General features: G+C 40.6%; 1 protein-coding gene across 5 annotated transcripts in view; it reads left to right on the plus strand.

The window, feature by feature from the left end:
• The window catches only part of LOC113808627 (protein tramtrack, alpha isoform), a 130,322-nt gene that overhangs the window by 31,213 nt on the left and 84,109 nt on the right, over positions 1–15,000 (plus strand). The window contains exons 1-2 of one of the 5 annotated variants that reach the window (XM_070129008.1): positions 8,857–8,906; positions 13,103–13,298. In XM_070129008.1, coding sequence (XP_069985109.1) covers positions 13,122–13,298 — 177 coding nt within the window. In that variant the 5' untranslated portion in view covers positions 8,857–8,906; positions 13,103–13,121. Of the gene's footprint in view, positions 1–8,856; positions 8,907–8,958; positions 9,967–13,102; positions 13,299–15,000 lie in introns of those variants that run through there. The other 4 variants (XM_070129007.1, XM_070129006.1, XM_070129009.1 and 1 more) reach the window with 4 other exon arrangements.

Genomic DNA, 15,000 nt, shown 5'->3' on the forward strand with positions numbered 1-15,000 from the left:
TAGACTTGGAGGTGAAAGCTATGAAGGATTCGAAACTCGTCTCATCTTTCAACAAAAATATGATGTATTTTGGTGAGTTTCCCCGACAAGTGAAAAGAAATGTATCGTATCGCATCCTCTAGATTTCTGATATCTGTATACGAATGTCCTGTATGTAATATTGGCGAACTTACAGTAATGCATATTTATGTCAGTGAATTGCCTCTTGGTTACAGTTCACAAACGCAGTCACACGCAGAAAAGGATTAATGAAACATGGCCATTATCAGAAAAGAAAAACGAGATTGCTAGCGTTTCGAGTTTTTTTGTTTTTTGTTTTTTTTAAGTGGGAACACCAAAGTCTATTATTCTTTCTTGTGTTATTTTCCTTTGTTCCTTTCAGCCGCCAGATCACGCATTTTTTCTATTCATGCATTTCTTAGCCTTTCCTTTTTTCTTTCGCTTTCTTTCTCTCTTCTTGTGTAGCTCCTCTTCCCTGAGTGACGCGCGGAACTCTTAAGAGAATAGGAGATTTGTTCTCAAGTAATTTTTGAATGAAGAAAACTTTGATAATAACAAGTAAAAAAATCTTCTTAAACTGTTATAGGCGTTAGATACACTCAAGATCTTATTTTCTTATGAATCTCAAAATGCTTTTGAGTTTGCTTCCAGAGTTCCACTGAGTTTTGAAATTTTGAAGTTTCTAGAGTTTGCAATATTGAAGTTATCAAACTCTTGAAGTTCCCGGTATATGGCCGGCGATGAGATTAAACAAATAATAATAATTAAAAAATCAGAGCTTGTGTTTAAAAATGAAGAAAGGAATACAGTTTTGCCTTGAGTATGGGCACTTACTTGACTCTTAACAATAATTCATTGTTTTCTTTCTTGATTTAAAAAAAAATCGATTGTTGCAGAGAGGCTAGCGAAGTTCAAAGTTCCGTCAGCTCTGAAGTTGCGCCCCGAAGTTCCCGAAGCAGCGGAGGCCTCTCAGACCCATAGTCGCGAACCTCTAATCTCTCGCCAGATCCATGGGCGCTGCTGCTGCTGTCCCGGGGACCCCAGACGCCGCGAGACCCAAAGCCTCCGAAGTCACTAAGCTACTAGGCGAAGCACACACGACATTTCCTTCAGACCCAGGGGGACTGAAGGGAAAAAAAAAGAAAACTAAGTCCTTTCACTACTAGAATTTATCCTTGCCTTCCATTAGCGGCCTCGGGGCAAGAGTGTGCCGCGTCGGAGGCCTTCCACATGGCCCAAACTCCTACGCGATCCTGCCGGGCTGTAGCTCTTCCCCGCATGTTTATCTGTGTGAAACTTTAAACAAGAGCTTTTGCGGATCAATCGTCAAGCTTTCTCTCTCTCTTTCTCTCTCTCTCTCTCTCTCTCTCTCTCTCTCTCTCTCTCTCTCTCTCTCTCTCTTATTCTCTTTTACTTTTCTTTCTTTCTTTCTTAATCATTTATTTTCATATCTATCAGAGCATTATTTGTTTATCCTATTTTCTTCCGCCTGAGATTTGCATTCGAATTTGCATGCTATAATGACATTCATATGCCTATCATCTGGCATCATCTCGACCGTTATCATATTATCATTATCTGTACAATCATATTTATTATTGTTGTTGATGTGATTGGTGTTGATATCATTTTTGTTTTCAATGTTCTTTAAAACTTTTCTCTCATTTATTGCTGTACTTCAGTTATCATTGTTCTTATTGTTGTTATCGCTGTGGTTCTTGTTATTTATCCTTTTCTTTTCATTTTGTTGCTATTTCTTCTCTCACTCTCTCTCCCTCCCTCTCTCTCTCTCTCTCTCTCTATCTATCTATCTATCTATCTATCTATCTATCTATCTATCTATCTATCTATCTACCTATCTTTGTCTGTCTCGGTCTCTCTCTCTCTCTCTCTCTCTCTCTCTCTCTCTCTCTCTCTCTCTCTCTCTCTCTCTCTCTCTCTCTCTCTCTCTCTCTCTCTCATTCTTGTATTGTATCTCCATTCATCCCGCCTGTTTGTGTGTTCATTGATCAATTATCTTAGTCTGCCCTTGTTCTTTGATATTTTTCTGTAATAACTGAAATTTATTCCCATTCTTTCTTCTTATCTTGGATTTATTGGTATTGTTATTAGTGCCATCTATTTTATTGCTCTTGATCATGCATCATAATAATTGATGTGATTCTTTGTTATTATGTTTAACTTTTAACATTAATCTAAGCTTGTGTTCATTCTCGGTCTTCTTAATGTTTCTCTTTTTTCATTATTTTTCTTTGATCTTCATTTTCTTCCCATTAACTTTCTTTGCTCCTCTTCCCATTCTTACTTCTTTTTTACCTCATTGTTCCTTTTATTTGCTTCCTTCCTTCTGTTGTGCTTTCTCTGTGTGTGTTTGAACTGCCTTTTTTATTTGCCTTTCGTTTCTCATCCCTTTCGTCAACATTTTCTCCCTGTCACTTCTTTTATTCCTCTTCTTCACTTCTTTCCTTTGTTATTTTAGTCACCCCCACGCCCATTTCCCTTTCCTTTCCCTCTTCTCTTCTTTTTCCTCCTCTTTGTCTCTCCTTTTCATGCTTCTGTTACTCTTCTGTCTTCTCCTCCTCTTTCAATTCTTTCATCGCCACCACACCTTCACTTCTACCCCTCCCTCTCTTCTACCCCCCCCCCTTTCCCTTTTCCCTTCTCTCTTTTTCCCTTTCCCCTCCCAACTCTCCTTCCCTTCACCCCCACCCCTTCTACTTCTCCAACCCCCCTTACCCCCTCCTACTTCCCCTACCTCCCCCCCTTCATCCTATCTCTCCCCTCGCTCCTTTCCTTCACCCCCCTCCTCCCCCCCTCTCCCGCCCCTTCCCGGCCTCCTATCCTTGCTTAGACTCCCATGCTGTGCGTGTATTGATCCTTTATACCAAGTGTGTTACCGAAGCATGTAGGGGGAGTGGGGGAGGGGGGGTAGGAGAGGGGAGGAGTGGTGAGAGGAGGAGGAGGAGGAGGGGGGGGAGAAAGAGGGGGTAAGGGAGCAAATGGGGGAAATGGGGGAGAGGAAAGAGAGAGGTGGAAGAAACGGAGAGTTGAAAAAAAAGAGGAACGATTGGATTAGTTAAAAAGGATGGGAAATCCTTCCTATGAAGAGGAAATCAAAGTCGAAATATATAAATAAATCAACAGAAAAAAAAGGTTTACCAAAGATAGATTAATTTTAGAATAACATCACAGAAGCTTTGAAATCCATTACATTTTATTTTCACTTTTTTCATGTTGTTTGTTTGCTATTTATAAGTCTAAAAGTGATACGTTAAGAAGAAAAGAAAGTTTATAAATCAGTAAGCGGTAAGCTTCGCCTTTTCGAAGCATTTGTTAAATAATTCGTGGAAAAAAATGTACGGAGAGACAGGGGATTATATTCTTTACAAGAGTTCGTATGACCAAATCCGAAAATACAGAAAATATTGGAACAATGCCGCAGTATAGCATGGTAGTTATCTGAACGAGAAGGTTCTAAATACATGTCATTCAGACAAAGAAAGGGGAATGTCAATTTATAGCCTGAATCATTTATTTGCGGTATTGAATAGTTATACCTTATCAAAGAGAACCCATCATAAAAAACGGGAGGCGAAAGAAAATGGAGGGACAGTAAACAACATGAATTTCGATTTCCTTAAGCCATAACGCAGTTGGCTTCGCGTCTTGTTGAGATCCTTTCATGTCAGCCTGAAATTATGCATGAGCGTCGGGGTATTTGCTTTCAGTGGCGAGATCAGGTTACGATATATTGCAATTTCCATTTGCATCCGGAAGTGAGATGACGAAAATACCAGTTTTAACCGCGCCGGTAACTCATCCCACTCCGGGAACGGAATAGACTCCGAGCGATGTTTCGGTTCGAATTCTCTCCCGATTTGTGTTATTCGCACAACATGTACCCAACTGATGTCATTTCGGGCAAGTTAACGCCGCCCGTGACACAGCTTCTCTGCTTCGACGCATCGCGCGTGTCCTTCTTCCTCGCGTGAGAATGGGCTGTGATAACCGCCTCGTCTCTTGCTTTGTTGCTGTCACACTTTCCTATTTATGTTTTGCTCGTCTGGTCGCAGGTAATGGATATTCCGGGATACCTGCATCCCGTTGCTCTTTTATATGATAATTCACTTCATTTCGCATGAGATCGTACGCGCGAGTGTTATGTTTGTTTGTTTGTGTGTGTGTGCGAGGAGGGTGTGCGTGAGTGTGCACTTATGCAGCGAGTGTGTGTGTGTGTGCGTGTGTGTGTGTGTGTGTGTGTGTGTGTGTGTGTGTGTGTGTGTGTGTGTGTGTGTGTGTGTGTGTGTGTGTGTGTGTGTGTGTGTGCCGTAGGGACGCAACGTGTTACTTGATTGCAGAGACAATGGTGCAGCAAGCAATATATATCCGATTGATCTATTGATCTCGCCGATCAATACCTGCGACCGTCGCGGAACAAACATATAGCAATCCGGGTTCTGATATCGGCGGAGGCGACGCCGTCGTCCTCGTAAACAAATGGCGTCTTGTGTCCCGGGCATAAAGGCCGCCGGCAAATGAAGCAGAACGGCCAGATTACAGAGGCACGCCCGCATGAAACGGATGTAATATAAGTGCTGGGCGGCGACGTCTCGCGTAGACGGCAAAGAGATGCACGGATATGAAGAAACTTCAATTAGTATATTAATACTTCGTCTCGCGTTCTGTGTCTGACGCTCTCGGCGGAAACGAACATTTTCCAGAGTGATAGGAGGTTGCTACATTAAGCCGAACTCTGTGAACTATTCTTTTAGGACAATTAAAATGCTTCCCTGAAAATCTTGGATAGGTGTAGCGAGATCACAAGTGACCCAGTGTTATCAGTGCAGAGAGATAGACGAACGCGTAGGATTCTCGGCCCAAGACTCTTTAGGTTAATTCTCGGTTTATGGAGGATCAGAATGCGTTTTGTTTCATAGTTTGTCCACCTTAGCCCCCCCCCCCCTTTTCCCTAATGAGACAAATACACCCTCACAATTCGCGTTGATCATTTGTAATTTGCATGCCGATGATTAGCACACATTGTCAAGTTCTCATTTCTCGTAATCATCCTTGAGGGTCACTCCCAGGAGCCAAAAAAAAATGTGATGCTTATTACTGATAAAAGGCAGTAAGCATAATAACCATCATTATGCAGTCATCAAGCAGTGACAAAAATACATTCTTTTGGATATTAATGATCGCCTCTTTTAGTCTTCAAGACCCCTTTCCTTTCGTGGCTTGTTCCTTATGTATGTTTTCGCTATTACATATATATAGTCCTTTGCCATGTTAGCTCTCCTTCCCTCACCTGTGCTGTTCGGGATTTATCCGTCGATCTATAACATTTTCCGCGACGAGACTTGAATTCTTAAGCGAAAAATGTTGGCGGAGCTCGAGTGAGGCAGAAGAAAACATGAAGACGTGAGGCTCATGCAGAAGGCGGGGGAGCGGCGTTCGGACTTTGCTCCTCCAACACTAAAATCGTTTCGGTGGCGGCCGCTGTACCGAAGATCTTATGGGACGGGGAAGCTAGGCCTCGTTACCAAGACTAATCTGACGAGAAAGAGATAGAAGGGAGAGAAAGGGAGACCGTTAATTGGACTAGCTTAGGAAACTGAACCCAAAGTGTAAAAATCTCCCCTCGCTTGCCCCCTCCCTCCACCCCGCAAGCTTATCCACGTCAAAGTCTCGTCCGACGGAACCCTAAGACAGTAAGGCTGTAAACATGATTACGCTCGCGAGAAAGGAAAACCGAAAAGTCACTTGGAAAAAAATGTTTTGAAGGGGGAGAAGAAGTGTATGACCTTGGAAGGCTTCTTCGGGGAGGGGCCCTTGGCGATCCGCTTCCGTCCTCCTCGAGATAGGGGGCGCTGGGAGGGGGGGGCGTCTCCGCTGAGGACTCTACACCGATATGATTTTCATTTCCTTGGAACTAATTAAGTGATGCTGATATATTATTCGCTTATTTTTACCTCACACTGATAAAATAAGATTAAAACTAATTATAAATTTTCTCTCCAATTCTAGTCTTTCATTGGAAATGGGTAAGTAACGGAAACAATATATATTGCATGTGTGTGCTGCAATATGCAAAATAGCTTCTGATTTTTTATTCAGGCAACTCAATTGTTCTAATTAGTGATAAACAAATTTATTATGCGGGAACATTAATATAGATTTTACTTCACTTGATGTCGAAGCCGTTTCTGATCAACAGAAAAGTAGATTTTGAAACGACAGTGATGATAATGACAACATAGATAATGGTTGCAACACTAATATTAATGATAATATTAATTATCATAATGATAAGAAGCAGTGATAACCGTGATGGTGACAACGAGGGAATGATAACAATATCAATAACATTAACTAAGGATAATGTGAACTACAACACCAGTTACAATGTCGACGACGGTAAAATCAATAACCTCCGAAAACAGAGTTAAGTGCCAGAGGAATGAGGTGCTCAGTCTGGAGATATAAAGCAAGGATTCCTTCCAATCTCACGCCGTCGCTGCTTTACTTAAAGATGTGTTTGATTCTATTACCGATCAATTATTTTGAAAAATGAAAGAAATGAGTCCGTTAAATGCAATCAAAGAAAATGTTGCAATGTTGATTATTCGGAGGAGAGGATTAAGTCATTGAGTAAACTAGCAGCGAGCTAATCAGGTGGCTGGCGAATTTTAACCTCAAGAGCTTAATGTCATTTCGCGTTCTTTGATTTAGTGATATTCGGCTGTGGTCCCTTTATACGTCAGTGCTGGCTATGGAACAAGGATTATGTTGTTGTGGACAGTCATTGGACTTGTAAGTAAGCTATTTGGCGATGATAAGGGTATTTTTTCTGTTCAGAAAGTCGAAGTAAGACTCGCTTAAAACTGTATGTTAGTAGTAATGTTAATGGTGACAAGTGTAGTAGCGATAATGATAAAGATGATAATGTTATTAGTCGTAATGTTAATAGCAATACTGTTAGTGAAATAACGATACTGATATCAATATTAATAATGCTAATAAAACTAAGAATAAGAATGATTATAATAGTGATAATGATTTGATATCAGAGCACATAGACGGAGATGGTGGCATTCCTAAACGCGTTTCTCAATCAGTCTCGACATCAGTCTCTTCGCAAAACTTCCCTTTCAAAAAATTAAACATCAGAGTGTTGGTTGATTCTTGCTCCCCGCCCCCAGTGTCGAAACAGATATAAAAGGCGAAAAGGCCGTTTAATTCTTTAGAAAGTGGAATAGGGTATTTGTAGGCAAAACGCGTCGCCCTTGCGTGGGCTAATCCGCGGTAAGACCAAAGACAAAGGAAGTGGGCGCTGCGAGACTCGTACACAGGAAAGTATGTTAGCAAATTGATAGCAAAGCGAGGCTTTTTTGTGTGACAAAGAGAGAGAGAATTTAGTTTTAATTGGTCCTTTTTCTATATATTTCTTATCGTTCTGTCTCCTTCCTGTCAGTCTAATTTATATCTACATTTGCCGATTTATCACTCTGTTGGATTATTTGTTTCTCTTTCTCTCTCACTGTATATATATATGTGTGTGTGTGTGTGTGTGTACATACTCGTATATGCATGCATGCATATATATATATATATATATATATATATATATATATATATATATATATATATATATATATATATATATATGTGTGTGTGTGTGTGTGTGTGTGTGTGTGTGTGTGTGTGTGTGTGTGTGTGTGTGTGTGTGTGTGTGTGTGTCTGTCTGTGCGCGTCTGTGTGCGTGAAATATATATTGTAAATTCTAGAATAATTCAACTAATGCATAAGTATGCCTTTGATCTTGGAGGCAGATGAATGTCTTCCTTGACTCATCTTCTTCCTTAAAGTACAAAGCATGTTCCATTTCGTCGAAAGTGCCATGAATCACGCTTATGGATTGCTGTACTTTAATTCAGTACCATGATACGCTGATCAGTGTTGTGTCTTTCTAGATCTTGCCTATTCAGTATTCGCTCGGGAGAAAAAAAAATAATAGCAGTGAAATGATAATGATATTTTGAAGGAAAAAAAACAATACAGAGTTAGTTTTGGTCGGAGTTTCAGCTGAGGAAGGAAAGCCAAGGGAGGGAGAGAGAGGAAAAGATTTAAACCGGAAATCCTAGGGTAGGTACAAGGAAATTAAGAAAAAAAAAGGTTGAGGGAAATGGAGAAATGAAGGATGCACTACGAAGAGAGGAAGAAGCAGAGGAGATAGAGGAAGGAAAAGAAAGGCTTAAGAAGAGAAGATAAAAAACTAAAGATCCGATATGATAGGACTTAGTGATATGGTAACGTCATCGACCATATTATTGGGCGTAAGACTTGGATAATGATATGATAGTGTTTGTTACGAAATGGGAGATCGTAGCAATATATTCGGGCGTGTTATGGCTAATGGAGTTACATTACATAGAAGAAACGAGAAAATGCTCATTATGGGGTGGTAGGGAGGGATGCTTTGATATGTATTGATAGGAAGAAGTTCTGGGTGTACTGATAAATGCAAGGGAGGGAAGAAGATGCACCACAAAGACGGATGAATTCGAAGACGTAACCCAAGATGACAAAAGCAATGAATGGGAAATGGAAAGGTGGAAAGGATGTTTACGTTGCGATGTATAAAGTGTCCTATTAAGGTATGAGGCGGAGCAGAGCGAGGAGGGAGGGAGCTCAGGGGGTACTGTGGAAAACGAACGCTGGAGGATGGAATAGAGGGAGTATGGTGGAGTATGGAGGAGTATGGAGGGTGTACTGGGGTAGGGTCCGTTTTCTGTGAGGTGCTGGTGCTGCTACTACCCCCGAGCTGCGGCCCACAGGGAGGGGAGGGAAGGGGCCGCGTGCACACACCCTCCTCGGCACCACACGCCCGCGCCGCCCACGCCACAGTAAGTACACTTAAACACTGTCTAGGATTCGTGTCGAGTGTCTAGGTGTGTGCTGGACCAGTCTAGAACAGCGGGGAGGTGAAGGAACAACGGAGAGAGCAAGCGACTATGGGTGTATGGGAGTAACTAACACCTCCACCTCCACCGCCGCCGTCAACCACCATAGCCTGAGCCTACCCAGCATCGAGCGAGGGAAGGGGGAGTGCCAGTGAGAGAAAGAGCAACTCAGCCGCCGTCGAAGCAAGCGTCCCAGCCCGAGGCACCAGTGCCACACGAAGCAACTATTGATTACCTTTGCTATTGATCTTTTCCCGAGGTAAATTGTGAGAGAGGTTGGTGGGGCGGCTGTAGACTGTGGGCTGGCTCTCCGAGGCTGGCGCTGGCACTGCCTCCACCTCCTCCTCCTACCGCCACGCACTCTCACTCAGTGCCAGCTAGATATTGATCCATTGATTTTCCTGCTCTGGCACCGTCTATTTTATTTTCACATCATGCAGTTCTCAGTCCGCGCCGACCCACCGCCAAGATCACCACGAACACGGCGCGTACATACTTAAACTTGGCGTGACTTTACCGTAGACTTTTGTCACAAATTGATCGTGGTCCGGCGGGTTCACGGCATGTGTCGAGAGCGATCACCAGTCGTGAAGTGCCGCGCGCCGACCAAGCTGCTAGTAGAATAGTCAATATGTTACGAAACCTAATTTTAATAACGGCTCAGTATTATTGTTAAACTCTGTAAATAAAATCAAACCAGGGATAAAGTGTGTATACAAGTTGTACAAAGCTGCAAAAAAGTACCTTTCATCGTAATTTTAATGCGCTAAATATGTGATATTAGTGAGCGAACTTCCGAGAAGTGAAATGTGAGTGTGTATGTTAAGAAATGTGTCGAAAATATTTGTGTAAGTGTGGTGCAATATATGAGTGCGTATTCAGAAGCTATTGAGTGCGTGATTATTAAATTCCATGAGTGCGTACTAGTGTGACATCAAGATGCAACCGTCCCTCCTTCCTTAAATTGGCTCTCACCTATGTTTCCGTTTTTGATTCCCCACATGTAAGTATGGAGGACATAAAAGCCTCTGCATGTTTTTCCTACGCCTCTCACTACGCCTTTTTCCACGCCTCTCATTGAACGTGGCTCGCCATATGCTTTTGTTGATCAAACTTGCAATACTTTTATTCTTCCATCTAATGGTATTAGGCGTGCTAAATTTAGCTGGAGGAAAAAAAAATATAATGGTGCTAAAAATAATTTGTTATTTAGTGATGCGCTTTGCTGTGTTGCGATGAGAATTATAATGATAATTAGTGTGTGTCTGGATGTACTTTGATTTACCGGAGAACTTGCTTGCTCAGTCCGGAATTTATGTGCATTGTATATAAAGTGATTGTTCCGGCAGCGAAAGCTTTCTCTCGCCGCGACGTCCGAATGAATTGTTTGCTGTTATAAGCATTGGCGTCCAGAGGAAATTAACTGTGATAATCCCCGGCCATGCGACTGAACATGACTCGCGAACGTTTAATCGGTCGAGAACCAGCGATGTGACATGAGTGCGGTCCGACGTCACAAAGATGAGGTAATGAGAACGGACGCCGACTGATCCAGCGCTACAGTAAGCAAATAGAGCGGCCGTTGTTTGTCCTTTTCCCCGTGCCGTGATCAGGCCTTATTATCCTGAAGAACTTGCCTGCGTGCTTGGCGGTAATTAGCGGAGCTCGCAAATTTCTCGGGGAGGAACACATGATGTGGGAAACTAGAAATAAAGTAGCCTCTCATTTGCTCTCAAGAAAACAGGGTCCAGGGAATATTTTTCCTAAGGGAAAGCTTAGTCTTTTTCGCTTTTATTTGTCTTAGCCACAACGGACATTGATTGCCACCGAAAGCAATAAAAGGTTGATCTTTACTCATTCATTATCTGCGCTACAGTTCGATCTTCACTACGCAAAAAAAGACAAGAAACTTACATGTAAAGTCCAGACAACGATGAATACATATTTTATGATTACTATTAATAATCACATTCACGGGAGACAAGCTTTGCTCCGTAAACACACGATGAATTAGAGAGTCAAGATTAATTCTTTACGATGTTTGTTCCAAGCATGTTGCTAAGCTTGTGATTCCTTTTTACTGAAGGCGTTCGGGCGGTGAGCGAGACAAGACGAAAGACAAGATGCGGCAACGTCATGTTCTTGAACTGATCGGAAGTACCACGTCGGTCTGATCTCTTTTCTATCGTTCTCTTCGTCGTCAAATAATGACAAAGTCGTATGCCATTAGCGGTTCAGTACCTCTGGAGAAGAAAAAAATATATAATGGAAGGTGGAGGAAAGATGACGAAAATACACCTGTAACTCTGTCTGCCCCACGCAAGTTTGCTCATTGTTCTCACCTTTGATATTTGTGAATGGTCGGCCTCTCCTCCTCCTCCTCCTCCTCCTCGACCTCTCCCTCCCCCTCCCCCTCCCCCTCCCCTCCCGCCTTACCCTCCTCCCCTTCCCGACACCCCCCCCGTAACCCCCTCCTCCCCCTCGGCTCCCCAGTGCGCCGGCGTACACCCCTTCTACCGTTCTTCTTCCCCGTCTCTTTTTCCTTCTTCTTTTTCTTCTATCTTCTTTTTTTTTTTCTTCTTCTTCTCTTTTTTCCCAGCATCTCCCTCCGTTACTGACTCGCTTCTTCCAAAACTTTCACAGAAAACCTTTAGCAAGTAACAATTTATCTCGTATTTTCTAACAACGAGTCTTTTTCGTAGCCTCCACCTTGACTCCACCTCAGCCTCGAGTTTTCCAGCCCCGTTTTCCCCTCATGCGAACCTTCCCATACAATACCCTCATTAGCCCTCATTCTCACGTCCATCAGCCCCTTCGGATCGACATCTCATCAATCTTCGTCCTAAAACGTTATCTATTCCTATACGTTCTCTTCATCACGGTGTCTACGAAACGACGAATTCTCTCATATTTTGCCCCTCACAATTTCTCATTATTTTTCTTCCTCATTCGTCCTTTTATCAAAATATTCAGCTTCCCGTTCATTTGTTTAGCCACTCACTCATTCATAGATTCTGGTGATCTATCCATCATTCATAAATCCATCCAACCTTTTAATTACCCTTTTGTCAGGCCGAAATCCATCTATCAGTCCACATCCCCGTTCAGACGCTAATCCACTTATCCCTCTGTGAAATCAGTCAGTTTTGTCTTTGTAAATTCGTCCGTCTATTCCATCCATTCGATTATTCTTCTATCCTTTAGTCCCACTATTAGTTTGTCTTTTTATATCCAACCAGCTGAAAGTCCACTTCCTATCCACCCAACTGTCGGTCCAACTCTCCTCCATCTGACCATTTGTTCGTCCTTCCATCCACCAAACCAACGGTCTATCCATGAAAGCAAAAGTCAACCCTTCTATCCAGTCACTGAATCAAACGGTGTACGAGCCATGCATTTGTCTCCGCCTCACCCACCCTCACCCCCTCACCCCCCTCCCCTTCCTACCCCCGCCCTCTCAGCCCGCCCAGCGCCCACTCCCCTTGTTTACCACGAGAGCTTAAACGTTTGCTATAATGTTTGCCTTCGTTTGCGATGTGAATGATTCCGGCCTCGCACACACGCACGTGCCGAGTCCGCGAGACAAGTTTTCTATTGGCTCTTTGTTATACATCTGTTTATCCTGTTTCTTTCTCTCTCTCTCTCTCTCTCTCTCTCTCTTTCTCTTTCTTTCTTTCTGTCTCTCTCTCTCTCTCTCTCTCTCTCTCTCTCTCTCTCTCTCTCTCTCTGTCTGTCTGTATGTCTGTCTCCCACAATCTATCTCTGTTTTTCTTGCTCGTTCGCTTGCTCTCTTCTTCCCATAAAGTTATGATTTTATGACGCTGTGATTTTTTTCATGACCTCTCCTATTCCTCTTTTATATGGCTACGCTGAAATAGTGGGTTGCATTCAGTGCCATGTCCAGAAGGGTATCGCTATTCCCTATACCAGTGAGTTTTTCCCCATATTCACAACCTAAGGTGTTACGTGACCAGTGTGTATTGGCGCGTCGAGTGTCCCTTTGAATTCAGTGTACAGATGCATGACTCGATCAAATCATTTGCTACTTTAACATATTTATAACATGCGAAATGTGAGCTGTGACCCGGGCCGCTCTCACCCCCAGACGATAAGTAACCATTGATGCTTTCTTCCCACAGGGTGTCGTCGGGCGTCAGAATGGCCATGTCCCCTCAGCAGTTCTGTCTCAGGTGGAACAACCACCAATCCAACATCATATCGGTGTTCGAACAACTCCTTCAGAGCGAGTCCTTCGTGGATGTTACGCTAGCGGTCGAGGGCATGACGTTGAAGGCCCATAAGGTGGTGCTCTCCGCCTGCAGCCCGTATTTCCAGGTGAGTGAAGGCTTGGTTGGACGTCCGTCTCGGGAAAGTGCATGTGCAGTAGGTGTGTGTTGTTTAATAGGGTGTGTGAATAGAGGCAGAGAGAGAGAGAGGGAGAGAGAGAGAGAGAGTGAGTGAGTGAGTGAGAGTGAGAGAGAGAAGTTAAGCAGAATATAATTAAACAGAAATAGAGTTAGAAAAATAAAAATGCACTGTACCGAATGCAGAGAAATCCCATTCCTATCTATAAGGTACACACTAAAGTGATACTACTACAATTAGTAATAATAGTAGATAATAGAAAACGATAATGATAATAATAATGGCAATAATAAAAACAGCAACAACAATACTAATGATAAAGGCAATAATGGTAATAGTAATGATAACAAAAATAATAATGATAATAATAATAATGATAATCAACAATAATATTAACGATGATACTGTCATTAATGATGAAAATGATAATAATGGTAACAACAATCATAATGTTAGTGATAATGATAATAGAGATAATGATAATAGCAATACTAATGATAATGTTAATAAAGATGATAATAATGATAATAATGATAATAGCAATAATGATAATGGCAAGAGAAATGATAATAGATAATAATAATGATGATAATAATAGTATTGTTAATGATGAAAGTAATGCTAGTACTGCTACTATTACTACTACTACTAATAATAATAATAATAATAATAACAATGATAATGATGACTATAATGATATTAATAACAATGATGATAATAGCATTAATAAAAATACCAATGCTGATAATAAGGATAAATATGATAATGTTAATTATGTTAATAATGAAAACGCTAATAGTGATAATAATAATGATAATAAAGGTTATGATAATGATAGGGTAATAATGATAATGATAATAATAATATTAGAAATTATAATAGTCATCCTAATAACGATATTGATAATAATAATGTTGATAATGATAATAACATTAATAGACAAAATAAATGATAATGATAATAACAGCTATAATGATCAGAATGATATCAATGACAATAAAAGTTAAAATGCTAATAACAATGACAATGATAATAATATTAATTGTAATGTTAATAATAATAATAGTAATGGTGATGTTCATAATAATAATAAAATAATAATAATAATGGTTATGATGATAACAATAGTAATAATAATGATAATGATAATAATAATAGTAATATTAAAGCTACTAATAATAATGACGTTAATACCAATAATAATGATAATGATAACAATAATAGTGATGATGATGGTAATGATAATAATAGTAATAACAATAATAATAATAATTTTTATTATTATTATCATTATTGTTAGTATTATTATTATTATTATTATTATAACAATAATGATTATAATGATGATGTTGGTAATAAAAATAACTATGATAATAATAATATCAAGAACAACAGTGATGAAGATAGTAATGATAATGAATAAGGATAAGAATGATATTCATAATTATAGCGATAAGAATAAAAGCGAATATTACTGGTTATCTTAGTGGCAATTTTTATGATAATCATATATGTATAATTTTCAGTAATAATTGTTTTATTATTATCATTATCATTACTTTTTTATCATTAATAATATTATTATTGTTATTACCATTATTGTTATCAGTGTCATTATTATCATCATCATCATCATTATTATCATTATTATCATTATCATCATTATCAACAT

Source organism: Penaeus vannamei, chromosome 13 (assembly GCF_042767895.1).
Source record: "Penaeus vannamei isolate JL-2024 chromosome 13, ASM4276789v1, whole genome shotgun sequence".
Taxonomy (NCBI): Eukaryota; Metazoa; Arthropoda; class Malacostraca; order Decapoda; family Penaeidae; genus Penaeus; species Penaeus vannamei.